Source organism: Telmatherina bonti, assembly GCF_933228915.1.
Source record: "Telmatherina bonti genome assembly, chromosome: 2".
Taxonomy (NCBI): Eukaryota; Metazoa; Chordata; class Actinopteri; order Atheriniformes; family Telmatherinidae; genus Telmatherina; species Telmatherina bonti.
The window spans coordinates 21,213,081-21,227,445 of record NC_136620.1 but is presented as its reverse complement, the minus strand read 5'-3'; the positions used below and the strand labels follow the sequence as shown (position 1 = coordinate 21,227,445).

General features: G+C 37.9%; 1 protein-coding gene across 7 annotated transcripts in view; it reads right to left on the bottom strand.

Annotated features, from left to right (window-relative positions):
• Positions 1-1,331: 1,331 nt before the first annotated feature.
• Positions 1,332-14,365, bottom strand: part of ppip5k1b (diphosphoinositol pentakisphosphate kinase 1b) — a 51,365-nt gene continuing 38,331 nt past the window's right edge. For 4 of the 7 annotated variants that reach the window (XM_079250731.1, XM_079250737.1, XM_079250733.1 and 1 more), the window contains 4 exons: positions 10,750-10,905; positions 7,978-8,115; positions 6,892-7,005; positions 1,332-4,129 (listed from right to left, as the gene is read on the bottom strand). In XM_079250731.1, the coding sequence (XP_079106857.1) occupies positions 4,038-4,129; positions 6,892-7,005; positions 7,978-8,115; positions 10,750-10,905 (500 nt within the window). In that variant the 3' untranslated portion in view covers positions 1,332-4,037. Of the gene's footprint in view, positions 4,130-6,891; positions 7,006-7,977; positions 8,116-10,749; positions 10,906-14,210; positions 14,274-14,365 lie in introns of all 7 variants that reach the window. The other 3 variants (XM_079250734.1, XM_079250735.1, XM_079250736.1) reach the window with 2 other exon arrangements.

The following is a 14,365-nucleotide window of genomic DNA, read 5'->3' as shown; positions in this document are numbered from 1 at the left end:
TTTCCTTGCCTGTGGAGTATAAGATGTAACTCACTGGTTTTAAAACATTGTCTTCTTTCTTACCTTAGACTGAGGGACTCAAATATTTAAAGTCTTACCTATGAAGAGGAGAGAAAACAAAATTACTTTTTTATCTTAGGTTTTAATTTGGCACTTTAACCAAATGTAAAATAAAAAAACTTAAATATCTTTAGTATATATATTGTTTATCACCATGTGATACGTCAAAATGATTTCTAATCCTGTTAGATTGTATGCAACAGGGTTATGCAAAGTTTTTTCATAACTTGATGCAAACAGTCTCAGAGGCTGTATGGATTAAATATTACAGGGTTATGAATATTTGGAAATGGCCTTAAAACCTTTCCCATGAACAGTAACATCTCTGATCACTGGTGAAGTCTCTGAGCCAGCTCTACTGTTCTTGTTGCAAGTCACTCTAATGTTTGGTCATCCTGAGGGACCTGTGCTGGTAATATTTCCCACCAATCAAATCTTTCTTTTAAAACACCAGGTAATAAAGTGTGTTCCTTTCAAATGCTGGAGTGAGAGACATTTCATAACCCTCCAACCTGCAGCCAGACTGCAGTAATCTCATGAAGGTATAAAAAAAGAGGCCACTGTGCAACAAGTTGTGTTGAAGCAAAAAAAAAAAAAAGAAGAAAGAAAAAAAGGAAGCAGAGTTTACTTGATGAGTGTGATAGTATGAGGATTTAATGAATGTGTGCGTGTGTGTGTGTATACATATGGGAGAAAGCGTTGTCTTCCAGACAGAAAGAATGACGACAGCTTTTGGCTTCCGGTGAGTCGGCGGTCTCTGTCTCAGTGTTGCTCAGGAAGAGTCAATTACATCTGGGGGTGTCACCATGGAAACGCATGGGAGCAACAGGAGGCATGAGTCATCACTATTGTTAAAAGTCATTTAGACCAGAGTCGAGAGGGACGATGAGACAAGAGGGACAGAGGAAGAGGTTTATGTGGGTGAGAAACCTATATGAAAGTGAAGACAAAATGAAATGGCCTAAAAACAGGAGGAGGAAGAAGAAGAGAGAAGGGAAAATGAAGTGAAATGACTAATTGATGCAAAGAGGGGAAGAAAGATGAGAAGAGAAGAGACAGAGCATCTAGGATGAAGATGATACAAAATAAGAGGAGGTGAAAGTGTGTGAGGAGGTAATGAGCAGGACAAGAGGAAGAGAGGTCGCATGGGGACGAAGCTGCTGGAAAAAAGGAATCCAATGAAACAAGGGATGAAAAAGGAAAGAAAGAGTGATAAGTGTGTTGGTAAATCACAGACAAGCCGCTTTATTTATGAAGCAATAACAGTCTTGTGTGTCTGGACTTTGGGCTATTAACACGCACGCGCACGCGCACACACACACACACACACACACACACACACACACTCTAAAGCCTGTAATTTAACAGGTCTGTAGCAGGTGTTAACAGTCTGCTGTGTTTTTTTTTTTAATAGATAAAACAAAACTTTCAATGTTTGATTCTTTTTTTTTTTTTTTTTTTTTTTTTTTCACGCCTTTCCAACATCCTTGCCCTACCTGAACCTCCAGGGGCAGAATTTTACACGTTAAAAGCTCGACCTTGTTTAACGAACACCACACCACCACAGACCACACATACACAGCTCTTTGGCTAACATTTAACAGTGTTTGAAATAATGACACAAACAGATTAAATTACCTACATCCACCCACATTTAGGTAAAAATCAATCTCCCCTACTGAAATTCAAAACTACAATAATGACAAAAATGGTTCAATTTGTTGTACATCAAATATTTTCAAAGTTTGGAGGTCAGTTCATTTCCTGTTTCAGCACTTTGAAACAAACCAGCTGTACATTGGTGATGCAGACAGAACTGCCTGAACATTATGACTATAAACATCTCACACTTATGACACTTCCATAAAGCAAAAAAAAACTTTGGTCAGAGTTACAAAAGAAATGAATAAATCACCTCGTTGCTTTGGAGGGGAAATGTTATGTTCATTTACAATGTGGTTTTATTCAGAGATTAGAACAGCTTTGCTCTGATGCACCTTTTCATACCTTCTACAGTTCAAGGTGTCTGAAAGAAGCTGTTAACTCTGGCGTCTCTGAAAGATGACTGTAAACCCACAGCTTAACGTGATTCCTTTGTTTTTGATTGGAAATTTATCAAACCTGTTTGAGAACGGCAGAAACATTTCCACAGTAGGAAGTTTTTTTATTGGGTGTATGTATATGAAAACTTTATGGAATACATCTGTTTAGTTTGTATGTAGAAGAAACTCTGAGGGATTTAAGTAAATGACAAACTATGATGTCTAATGTCAACTTAAAGCAAAAAAACAAAAAGTTTGCAACTTGATGTTTAGAGCTAATCTCAAACTTTAAACATGTTTACACAAGAGAATCCAACATTGTGATAGTTATACTGCATAAAATGAAAAGCATCAAAGTTCCCCTCTATAGTAAATATGCAAAATACATTAAGTGAAAATAAACTGACCTCCAGTTCAACTCTGTGCTGTTTTATACTAATTTTAATCCTTAGGTTTTCAGTCTACCTGAGCATCATTAATGGGAAAGTGACATTTAAATCATTAAACGTGAAAAAAACAAACACATAATTTTGGCGTGACAGCAGAGTGCAGACACAAGCAGCATCGATTGAGAAAACCAATCACAAGCCAGTTAAACCTACTTAATCCAGTGGTTTCTCCCCTCTTGTCTAAAATAATACTATACCACAGATTAGTTTAAAATCAAAGTGAATTTTTTTTAAACGCCCCCAAATGAATCTTACAGATCACCAAAAGGCACTTTAGTAGATACATTTTCTTTTTCTATTTATTAGCAGACAAGTACAGAAGAGAAAAAAAAAACATTTCATCAACATGGGTTGAGTTTATTAGGCAAAATGGTTGGAATCTGAGTCTTGTTATTTTGGATGGTTGATGTAAACTAAGAGTAATTTTATAGGTCTGAAGAGACAAGATCCGATTTGATTGTAACAAACTTATAACTCTTAACAGAAGATCATCTTTGGGCTGCACCTGCTTTAGTGATTTGGTTTACATGATGGTAAAAAATGTCAACATTGACTCAGAGGAATAGTTTAAATTTCTTTTTCTTCCCTTAAAGTCTAAAATCCAGCAGGCATGCCGCTTATTTCAGCTCATGAACTGGAAATGGGACAAAACCTTGCTAATCTGTAATAAAACTGCGAGTAAATGTTGCAAAACTGTGAGAAGATCTCCGTCTCTGCAACCTGTTTTAATATGAATTAGACAAGTGAGATGTAAAAATGTAAATAAATGCAGAATTTTGTCCTTGGTGAGCTCAACCAGTAGTTCCCCTCTATCTAGTCTTTATGCTAAGCTAAGCAGCAGAAGCTCTAGATGTAAAGCACAGAAACCAAAGTGATCATCTAATGTCAGCTTCCGATAAGGTGAGAAAAGTTGTGTCAGAATGTCAAACTTAGAAAAATTCCTTCAGGCTTTTTACATCCAGTCTGCAAGTAAACGTGCTGCTGAAACGCAGCCAGTCTGTTAGATGGGGGATAATAGTTTCACCTGATTATATATGATAAAAAAAAATCTGTAAGGCATTCAGCTCTAAATGAGATGGATTATAACTTAAAGGGAAAAAACAGGCACTTGTTGATTTAGTGGGCCCACACGTAAACTAAAAGGCCATCTGGCCCGATGCTGGCTTGATGCACGGTGAATTCTGTATGATACTGACTGAAGCAGGGTTGCAGTGATGAGAAACTTTGGCTGTTTGAGATCCAGTGTTTTCTCTCTCTGTGCAGGATGGTGGAGTTACATGGTGTGTTCAGCTTAGAAGTTTGTGAGCAACAAAGGGATTAATGTTTATCTCGACCTCCACACAGGGTGGTCTCTGTCTCCAGAGTCAGCAGCTCTTCCTGAGGTGATTATGAATGTGAGCAGGCAGACAACATGGAAAGCTGAAAAAGTGAGGTCCTCAGCTTGCTTTGGGTACCCAGAAGTCCTTGTGTTTTTCAGATGGATGACCTACTCACTGAAGCTGAAGTTCACACCAGTGCTCTCTGTTGTCGGGGACGAGGGGCCCGCACTGGATACAGCACTTGACGGGATGCTGCCATCTTTACAAAACAAATGAAACAAGTCAGTTACCTTTCTGTGAAGGCATCTCAGAAATAAGATACAACATTTGTCCATATTTTAAAAAAGAAATCAATAAATTACTCTCCCGACAGAGCCATAACTCTGCTCAAGTCTGTTTTCGTATGTGGTCTCCGGTGGGCACACTGAGCACTAATGAGGGAGTAAATCTTTGTTACCTGTTGTCATGGAGAAAATTGATTATACAGTCTTTTTTGATTTCATAAATTATGCCACACATACATCACAACTTATTAGTCATCAAACCATGAATATTTTAGGGTGATTTAAACTATAATGACCTGGTTTTTCTTCAGAGACAAAGCCTCTGAAACGAGAGCCAACTGAGGAGCACAAAGTGTCCCATAACGAGAAAGACAGCTGATTCGTGCAGCATCGCTCTCTGAACACCGCGTGGTAAATGAGGCTAAGTGACTGCCGTGTGGTTAAAGCAGCCTGGATCTAGAGCAGGTACCAACGGGACAAGAAAGAGACAGAGGGACGAAAACATCCAGTCTCACACCAGGATCCAGATAATAGACAAGAAGTTGATGAAAGGAAGGAAGATAAGTACATGAAAACAGCTATTCTATGAGCAGAAATTTAATAAATCAACAGCACAGCGAGGACATAAATTAATCATGTTGACACCAAGGGGATAATAAGATTTGAGGAAGGAGGAGAGGGAGTGAAAGAAAGAAGGGGAGGTGCCGTTAAAGGGGCTGTGATGTTTGTGGTCCTGTTTCACTGCAGATTTATCACTGATGTTGCTCCCACAGGACGGGCGGCCACACATTTATTATCTGCTCTTATATCACACGTCTGACAGTTTTGGGGCCTTTTTTTTTTTTGTTTGTTTTTTTGTTAGTGTGTTACTAAGAGTGTATACTTCCCACTAATTGCTATGCAGTCTAGTCAATACTGGACCAAAGTCAGAGCTGAGGCAGAGGGATGTGTCACCAAACTAAATTGAATGAAACTTAGTGGGAAGCTGGAGTTAAGGTGAAAAAAGAAGCAAAAGTTCTTTTCACACTAAACAGTACACTAGACCTGGTATAACTGAAGGTTGCAACATCTCGCCCAGGGGTGCCCAAGGCTGGTCCTGGAGCTGTACCGTCCTGTAACTTTTAGATGAATCTCTTCTCCAACACCTGAATTCCACTTCTGCATGTCATCAAGTTCTGCAGAGGCCTGGTAACAAGCCATTCATAGGATTCCCTTCATCACTGGTCATCCCTACTATCCCTCTCTACCCACTTCCTTTTTTCTTACTTTTTCATAAATTTATCAGTCGCTTGTACTGGAATTTCTTTGGATTGTGGTATGATGAGTTTCTTTTCTAGATCTCAAAAATGACAACACTTTCTCAGACAGGTTCTATTTATTTATGGTTTCTTAATTGAACAAGTCTGACCTGTCCAGGCCTGTGTGTGCTCAGTGAAAATGAACTCTGCTTTACAAGCTGTCAACTTTTTTTCTTTTTTTTTAATTTTTAACATAAAATCATGTATGTTTGGAAATATTTTTTTTCCTTAATAAATAAAATCACAATTTAAAAGATGCATATTGTATTTAATAGTTATTTTTTTATTTACCCTAAAGTGCTTTGTCACAACACCGCAGGTTAATAAACCAAATATCAAAGCTCTTGGTAGGTTCAGTTTATTTTGTAAAAAAAAAAAAAAAAGGACAATAAAATGGAAAAATCAATCCTTTGTATTTTGGTTAGAGTGAACTAAACATTTTTTTCATATTAAACAAAATGTAAAAACCCTTAAACCCGCTGTGGCCCAGTTATCCTTTACTGCATGGTCACTGCAGATAAATCAATGTCAGGTCACATCTGCAATTAATTATGTGGAGGGCATGTTTAACATGGAAAAAAATACATTCTTGCTAATAACGCATCATCTTTCCCAGCTTCATATTCAAATAGTTACTTGTTTTCACATATGGGACCTGCTCACTCCTGGCCAAGGTTTAAACGCTTCATTCAAGTCAGGAATGAACAATAAACAGTGAAAACAGCGACAATAAAAAAGCAAAAGTGACAAAAAAAACAATTTCCATATTCTTGAGCACAACATCAAAAAGTGATGTTCTCCCCATCCTTTTATCAGTTTCTAAAATGAAAATACTGGCTGTAGATTTTTACACTGAAATTATTTCTGGGTTTCACATGTGGACATTTATCACAGTGTTTGAACTTGAGGCCCATTTATGCTCCCTTACGTACATAGATGGGGATGACAGTTTCAAACATAGTCATACATTGCAATCTTCATACTTCGAGATGTCTTTTACAAAGTTGCTAAGTAAGTTCATCCACTAGTGTGCACTGTAGAGTACAGAGTTTACGTCCAAGTTTTGAAATTGGATGGTATCAGTAATGTACCGCTATTTTTTTTTTTTTTTTTTTTTTTTGCTGTTTTCAACATCGGTCTTTTTCAGGTGCCTTTCATTTAGCGTTTTCTGTATCATCTTCTCGTTTCTATTCTTCTCCTCTGTTGCTTTTCTTTCACCAATAGCATGAGTGTTATAGAACTCAACACTGCTCCCACTGCGTATGGTATTGCGCCATTTACTGTGTTAAGTGACGGATAGTTAAGCCCCTTGGAAACCAAATTACGTTTGTAACAGACAAAAGAGACGGGCGAAATTGTCCGTCCATCTGCACATCCATCTTCTACACTGAGCATAAATGGGTCTTTACTGTTAAACACAAAGTGATGAAAACACTCACGCCACAGTGGCTGGCTTAATGGACGGAGAGATGCTTCAGATCCAGAGGAGGACAGAGGCTGATGTGGGCTGTAGAGAGACGTCTGGCTCTGAGAGTCAAACAAACCTGAGAGGGCTGAAGAATGAAAGGAAAAACATGAGGATAAAGATGATAAGTGTCCATAAATCCGTTTTCAAGGCTCTGTTCTGAAGTTATGCTCACTTGTGTTTGGGAGGGTAAGCCTCGTGTTTCCAGTGTTCAGTAATCTGTTCACATCATGATAGAAACTTTCACTGTACAAATAACCTACTATAGGGTAGATCATTGATTTGAATAATCTTATAAACATCATCCATTCACTTGTACTTTCCTGATATTCTAAATGATAAAATCTGATTGAAATATTTAACCTTTGATAGATAATTGATGGTGCCCCCTCCCCACAACGGAGAAAATACTTGAATATTTTTCTGTGTCTGAACACTATTTGATGCAAAGTTAATTTTATACCAAAAGTAGTCCAGCTATGAAGAGCACAGGAAAGTTATTTACCGTGTTGCTATTAATTATAGAATCCATTCACTCAGCAAATTTAAACCAAAGTGATATTAAAGCATTTTTTCATGACAGGATTATGTCAAACCTCAAAGCACCTTTTAAATATCATGTATAAATTTAAACTTTTAAAACTGCAGATGTGCAGCAGACACACACCCGGGGTAAACTAGTTGCACTGTATTGACTCATTAATTCAAATGCTTAATTTTCAACCAAGTTTACCCTTATTTATTTATTTTTTTTGTAATCAGAAAGGTTGGAAGAAGTCTAAGCAATCCATTCATCTTTACTGAATTAAAATAAAATAAGTCCCAAACGCCTGAGATGTCATCATCTTACGTGCTACTCCTGAACGGAGGTTCGGGGTTTGTCTTAAAATATTGCTCAGTTTAAAGGTCTTTGTATTCATTATAATCAGCATTTAGTCACATGATCAGATTAACGTTCAAGTACCTGACTTGGACTTAAACCATTTCGTGTTCCTTTTTAAAATGTAAATAACTCTTCTTTTAAGTTCATCGTAATGGTTGCCAACCAGTTCAGACTTACCCTTCATGGTTTTGGCATGAGCCTCACTGCTGCTCTCACACACAGAGTTGAGAAACTCATCCACCTGCTTCAGGGAGAGCGAGTTGTGCAGTGTCTCCAGTGGGTAGATAGAGGGCACCATGGAGCAGCCTTCAAATCCTGCAGTTCAGACAGGAGAAGCAATATCACAGCTGATCGTACCTCTTCATCAGATGCAAGAACAGGAGTGGGGACATTACCGCTCTGTGCATGTGGGATCTTCTCCATGCCTCCACCCATTATGTCAATGCTACAAAACCCTGCAGCCTTTTCTATGTTAACAAGCCACACAAACTGTTAGGAAACTGCACTACAAACTGGTGCAATGAAGGAGCTGGTGTAATTTACCTACCATCTGAGCTCAGACAGTCGGTAATGGTTACCAACGAGTTAGTTCCTCACACTGGTTAGCAAGACCACAAGTTATGATGATCTAGATAAATGTGATACAGTTTCCAATGGAGCTTATTTATCTATTCACACCAGTTCAAATCACAAAGAGGATGATGTTGAAAGGGATTCAAACACAGGATATATTATGAAATTATAAGAAATAAGCCATTAGAAAAAATTTAGATTGTCATGAAGAAGAAAACCAATGCAGCATGACCAGTGCAAAACAAAACCCATAAAATGGATATATATAGCTTGGTGGTGTTTCCAGTGGTGAAATACTGTCCACTGCTGCCACTATATGTGCCAACATACTCAGAAGTGGTCCAAGGCTTTTGAATCAGTAAGTTTTGTAACTCATAATGCTTCATAATTGGCATTTACACCACTCAAAGTACAGAAAAAAGTCAAGCTGTATTTATGTTAGATGTGCTACAAAGTGTTTTTATAGTTTTAATTAAAAAAAATTAATTTAATTACAAGTGAACAAACCAGCTGTTTGTTGTAGAAGTTTGATCAAAAAGATGTGGCGTTGTGCTATTTGGGATTTGTGTACCAGTATTTACTCAGAAAGTGATTTTTAAAAAATATGTACATACAAGTATGTACTTTCTGTAGGTTTTCAAGCGAAATGTAACCTATTAGCACAACTGTGTCATGAAGAACATCCCAAAGTAGCTGGATGGAAGTTAAGGTTATGTTTCCCCCACATCCATCTGCTCAGTGCACTGCTCAAACATGCACATTTTTCTGCAGGCCTATTCCTATAAAAACAACTTAATATGATGGCACAACTTAAACTACAGTCTGTATTTAATAGATTTTAAAAAAAATATAAAAAATATAAATAAATCTGTGAGCCTCCAAGGACCAAGATAAGCATGTTTGGTAAACCTGTTCATAGCTAGTTTCTTGCATTATTGTGTAGATTCCTATTACAGGTTTTTGAAACATATCTATACATTATTATTTTGAGATGTCTATTTCTTTGTCATAAATACATAAATATATAAATGTGTTAATTGTCACATAGTTGCAAGTTAAAATGGACTTTATTTATCCTCACCCCCATTGTTCATCCGTTCTCTTTTATTCTTAATATATGCTCCGCTTCTTAACACATCGCTGACATGAGATACAAGAAAAACACTACTATTCTGAACCCCAAAGTCACAATGTTGGCAAATTCAAGGCCACAAGGAGAAGAAAAACAGCACTCATTCACAATCTTACTCAAAACACCAAGAAATGAAAGAATAGAAGCAGCACAAAGCCCCCAAAATCTACTAAACCTTGTAGCAAATTAGTCAGTCTGCATTGTATCCACAGCAGACGTGTCATTTTCTTTACCCAGTTCAGAAATGCTTTACAAAGTCTGCCGTTACTGGACACCACTTAAGTCGGGGGTGTCCCAAGTTGGTCCTCAAGGATTTTCAATGTATCTCTGCTCCAACATACCTGGGTTACATTAATTACCCATCAATTTGAGTCAAATGTGTCCGAGCAAAGAAAAACAAAAATCCTGCAGGATTTTGGCCCTCAAGGACCACAGCTGGGCATCCTTGTCTTCAGTAGCTGCTTACAGAGATGACCAAATCTTTCTAAAGTTGCTTGAATGTCTCCTACCCGACCAGGACATGAACACTAACCAGCTGTATCCAGATTTTTTACTGTCTGTCTGTTAAAAGCAAAAGAAAAAAAAAGTAGAAAAGTGGTTTCCTTTCCTCTCTGAATGTGTGTTTCCATTTTTCAGAACAAACTCGAACAAGTTAAAATCTTGTTGTAGTTTATGGCTAAATATTAAATGGGGTTGACTTTTCAGCTTTCCATCCATGCTAGAGGTGTGGTCTGGATCAAGCTAAATTTAAGATGGCTCTGCCTTCAGAAAAACCTTGAGCTAGATCTTGATTGAAGCTCATCCTGCACTTGCTGCAGCGATTGGGATCAAATTCCATCTTAGAGCTGATTGTCATTTATAACTCCCAAGGTTGTGGCCTGTTTTAAAACAATTCAATTAAATAGCATTCCCCGTGTCGCCCTGAAAAACATTACTGATCATTGTGACTTTAAATAGACAGAAGACAGAGTTGTAACCCCTGACAGACATGCATGTCTTTTCACAGCTGGACGTGAAATTGCACAATGCAAGGTGACAGATAATGATAATTAATTCACAAGCAGACATAAGATAAAACAAAGAAGAATACACAAGCAGCAAACTGAGCTAATGAAACAAAAAGCGCTGAGCGAAAGATGCAAAGCTCAACTGGCAGCATCCCATTTTTTCACTTCGCTGACTGAAAAGGGCGGGACTGACGGTGAGACGGCAGCAAGACGCGAGCATTCACTACAGAGGCTGACCGTGGAGAAATTCTGGGAGCTCCTGACCACACATCAACCGAGTCCTGAGGAGGTGGAGGTGGTAGGGGCAGTGGTGCAGATGGTGGGCCATGGCCCTATCCACAGATGACGGGGCAAACCCCAGCAGTGCCAGCTCAGCGAGTTCATCTGAGGGCTCTGAGGGACGAGAGGCAGAGCACGGAGAGGAGAGTAGAAAGAGACAGTGGAGCAGGAGGAGTGATGGGAGCTGTGCCACACAGAAGGCACAACACGTCTTTAGATACATTCCCTAGCAACCTAAACAGGGAAACACTGTAATAAAGCACTTTCAGCTTCAGTTTCTGCCTTCACTTGATCAATACAGGCCATCAATGTACTGAGTGAAGCAGAAAATAACACCTGAGCACATTACTGTGTTTGAGTGACACGAAAACCGACTTAGTCCCAGTTTTTCATTATAGAGTCCAAACAGAAAACCCTCAGGCAAAATAAGGGAACGAGAAAGCAGGAGCTTTCAATACTTTCAATTAAATGGCAAAAAAAGAATTAGTGAAAACACAGCAAAGACGGATCTACTTCAAAACATATCCCGAGGGTCTTTCAGTCTTCGATTTCAGTTAACTGACTGCAGAGATAAAAATAAATAAATGATGCAAACAAACAAACTAATGTGTATTTTATATTAACCTCATCGCAGCATTACCTTCTGATGAGGCTCAGTCCCAGAATATGCAAACTGGTCGACTGAAGGATGGCCAGAAGAAGCCCCAGTATCAAGCTAAAGTGTCCGGAGTTGACATTCCGTAACATCTTGCTTGTTAACTTATTTGTAGTTGGATTTTTGGACTTTTGAGAAATCTAAACTGTTGAGCTGGTTGTGCATCAGCGGGTTAATCTGACTCTACTTTCTGATCGAAACCACAAACACCAACAGAGCAAAGTTTTTCTTCTTGTGACACTTGAGAGAAATAACTACAAATGCTTCTGTAACATTGCCTAAAAATAAATTACATTAACCAGACTGTTTTCTCTGCAAAATATTACCTCAACATGAAAAAATAATGTCTCAAAAAATAATCATGTTGTGGTTGTTTTAATGTAATTGAAAATTAATTATTTGTATTATGCTTCGATAGGCATCAATCTCTTTTAGTCAGTAGTGTTTGTCCTAAAATCAAATAACTAAACCATGTTTTGGAAAAATCTGCATCATTTTATTTTATATTTTAAATTTATAAACGGCACGACTCTGCTGGCTGTTCAGACTAGTAACCCTGGTGTCAACATGGCATGCAAGTTCAGCCAGAACTAATCAGCGTGCCAACAGACGACACGCTGCTTGGAAGATACTGACGTAGCATCTTAAGTACAAACATATGTTCACTGTGTTCATCAAGGTGGCTCTTTATCTGTCCCCATGAATCTGTCATATCAAACTGGGGGATGGCTTACTACATTTGACCTGCTGCTGCAAAACAAAACAACAAAAAAACCTGAAAAAACAACTACTGACAAGGTCAACATAAACAAACAAACAAACAAACTATTATGACTAAGGGAGTAATTAGTCAGACAACAGTCAGTCATCTCATTTTAAGCAGGCTTAACATGAATAAATACAAAGAATATGGAAAAGGCATCACCCAGTAATGACTGATTCAGCAAATAACCAGTATAACAAATATCTTACACGATTAAGATTTTAATTAAACTGTTTGCAAATGACATGATATAAAGCAAAAAATTGTTCTAAATGATCGATTTAATTGTACAAGCACACCTGCATAAAATGGTTACAACCAAAAGAAAAAACTGCCCTGTTGAGGCAAATCTGCCCAGACTGTCGCACCCACTGGGGAGGAGGCGAAAGTGACACGAGGACAATACTTGCCAGTTTTGTTGGCAGGAAGGTAATCAGCTTTGTAGCAAACAATTTCTATGGGCACTATTTTCAATGTCTTATATTCATGTAATAACAAACCTGTTTGTGATATAGCCACACATATCCACCTGCTTCCTCATGTTGTATTACAATGCTGCAAAATTACGAGAAGTCAACACCGTGTCATGAGCACTTAAACTCTAAATTCTCCCTACTAGGTGTTGTTTATTTCTGTGTTGGTCCTGCAATGAACTGTCAACCCTGTCAAAGCCTACCTCGCCTCTCAACTGCTGGGATATGCTCAGACTTCCCTGCGACTCAGAATTGGGAAAGTGGTATGGAAAATAAATAAATGCATATAATTAATAAATACAACTTTAATTGTTAACAGAAATACAGAGCCAATAAACACTCAATATAAAAAGTTATATTTCTAATTTATGATTAACAACAGAGCCATTTTTTATGGAAAATACCATGGAAACTAATCTGCAACCTGCCAATTTATTCATGTCAACTCAAAGAGATGTTTTTGCAAATCTAATTTACAGAAAAAGATCAAACAAAGGAGCATCCAGACACCGTTGTTCACCATGATCAATACAGCCACACAGGTTCAGGAGTACCTTTAAAAGCTATTTCCTCTCCACAGTTTGGCACTGTGTCCAGAAATGTGACATGGAACTAAATTATACAAAGAAAAAATTATAAATCAACTTCAAGCTGCAAGAATTGGTATCCCTGGTTTCCAAATTATTAAAAAAGTGTAAAGCAAATAATAATAAATGTATTTTTCTGTTTTAGACGGTGTTTTGCTGGCATCCAATTTTAAATGTTTTTTTTTTGTTTTTTTTCCCCCACAATTGTTCACAACGAAGGTGGTCAGTGATGGCAATAAGCAAAACTTGTTTGGAGCTGTGTTTTTTACACACAGTTTCAAACAAATGACTAATGACAGACTAAAGTTGGAATTGATTAAAAACAAACAAACTCATGGAAACAGGCTTTGTACATTGCATTTTTGTAATAAGAAGTTGACAAAATTCCCACCGGACACAGTTTATATTCCATATAAAATAAATAAAAACCTAACTTCAAACTCCCCCAGTGATCTGATCTTTTGAGTTCTCCTAATTTTGATTTACACCTTGTGGGAATCAAAACGGACCCCGTAATTTTGTTTTTCTCCAGAGTAAATCAAATTTTTCCAAAATAAACAAAAAGTGCAAGTGAGAACAAGTTCTGTGTGATTATGTACACATGAAAATATATCACAGGCATAAGATATATATTCCATATGAGGCTCATCCTGTGAAAAAAAACGTCAAAATCAGGAAGGTAAATTAAACGTGTGCAGGCAGAGCAGACGGTGTTAGAGGTGAGAGCTAAACACAACACAAGGAACCACAAACACCAAGGTTGTGTGGTGAAGCAGAAAATGTGGAGAATAAAAACTGGAGCCATTTCATGTAATTAACGCAGGCAAAATGTCAAAATCCCAAAAATAGAAAACATAAGGAATGTTTTCCCACAAAAGGCTCATGCAAGATAAAAGGGAAACTGGAGGATTGTCGAAGTACTTGAATAAAAGCAGACATACCATTGGTCGGATGCCTGGCAAACGACACAGAAAATCTCTTTACTGTTGGCATAGAGAACAGCTCTGAGGAGATAAGAAAGGTAACTGGTATTACTGGGGCTGCTGGTATCTGCGCCAGCCTGTTAGCCTGTGTGTATTTTAATATGACATGAGAG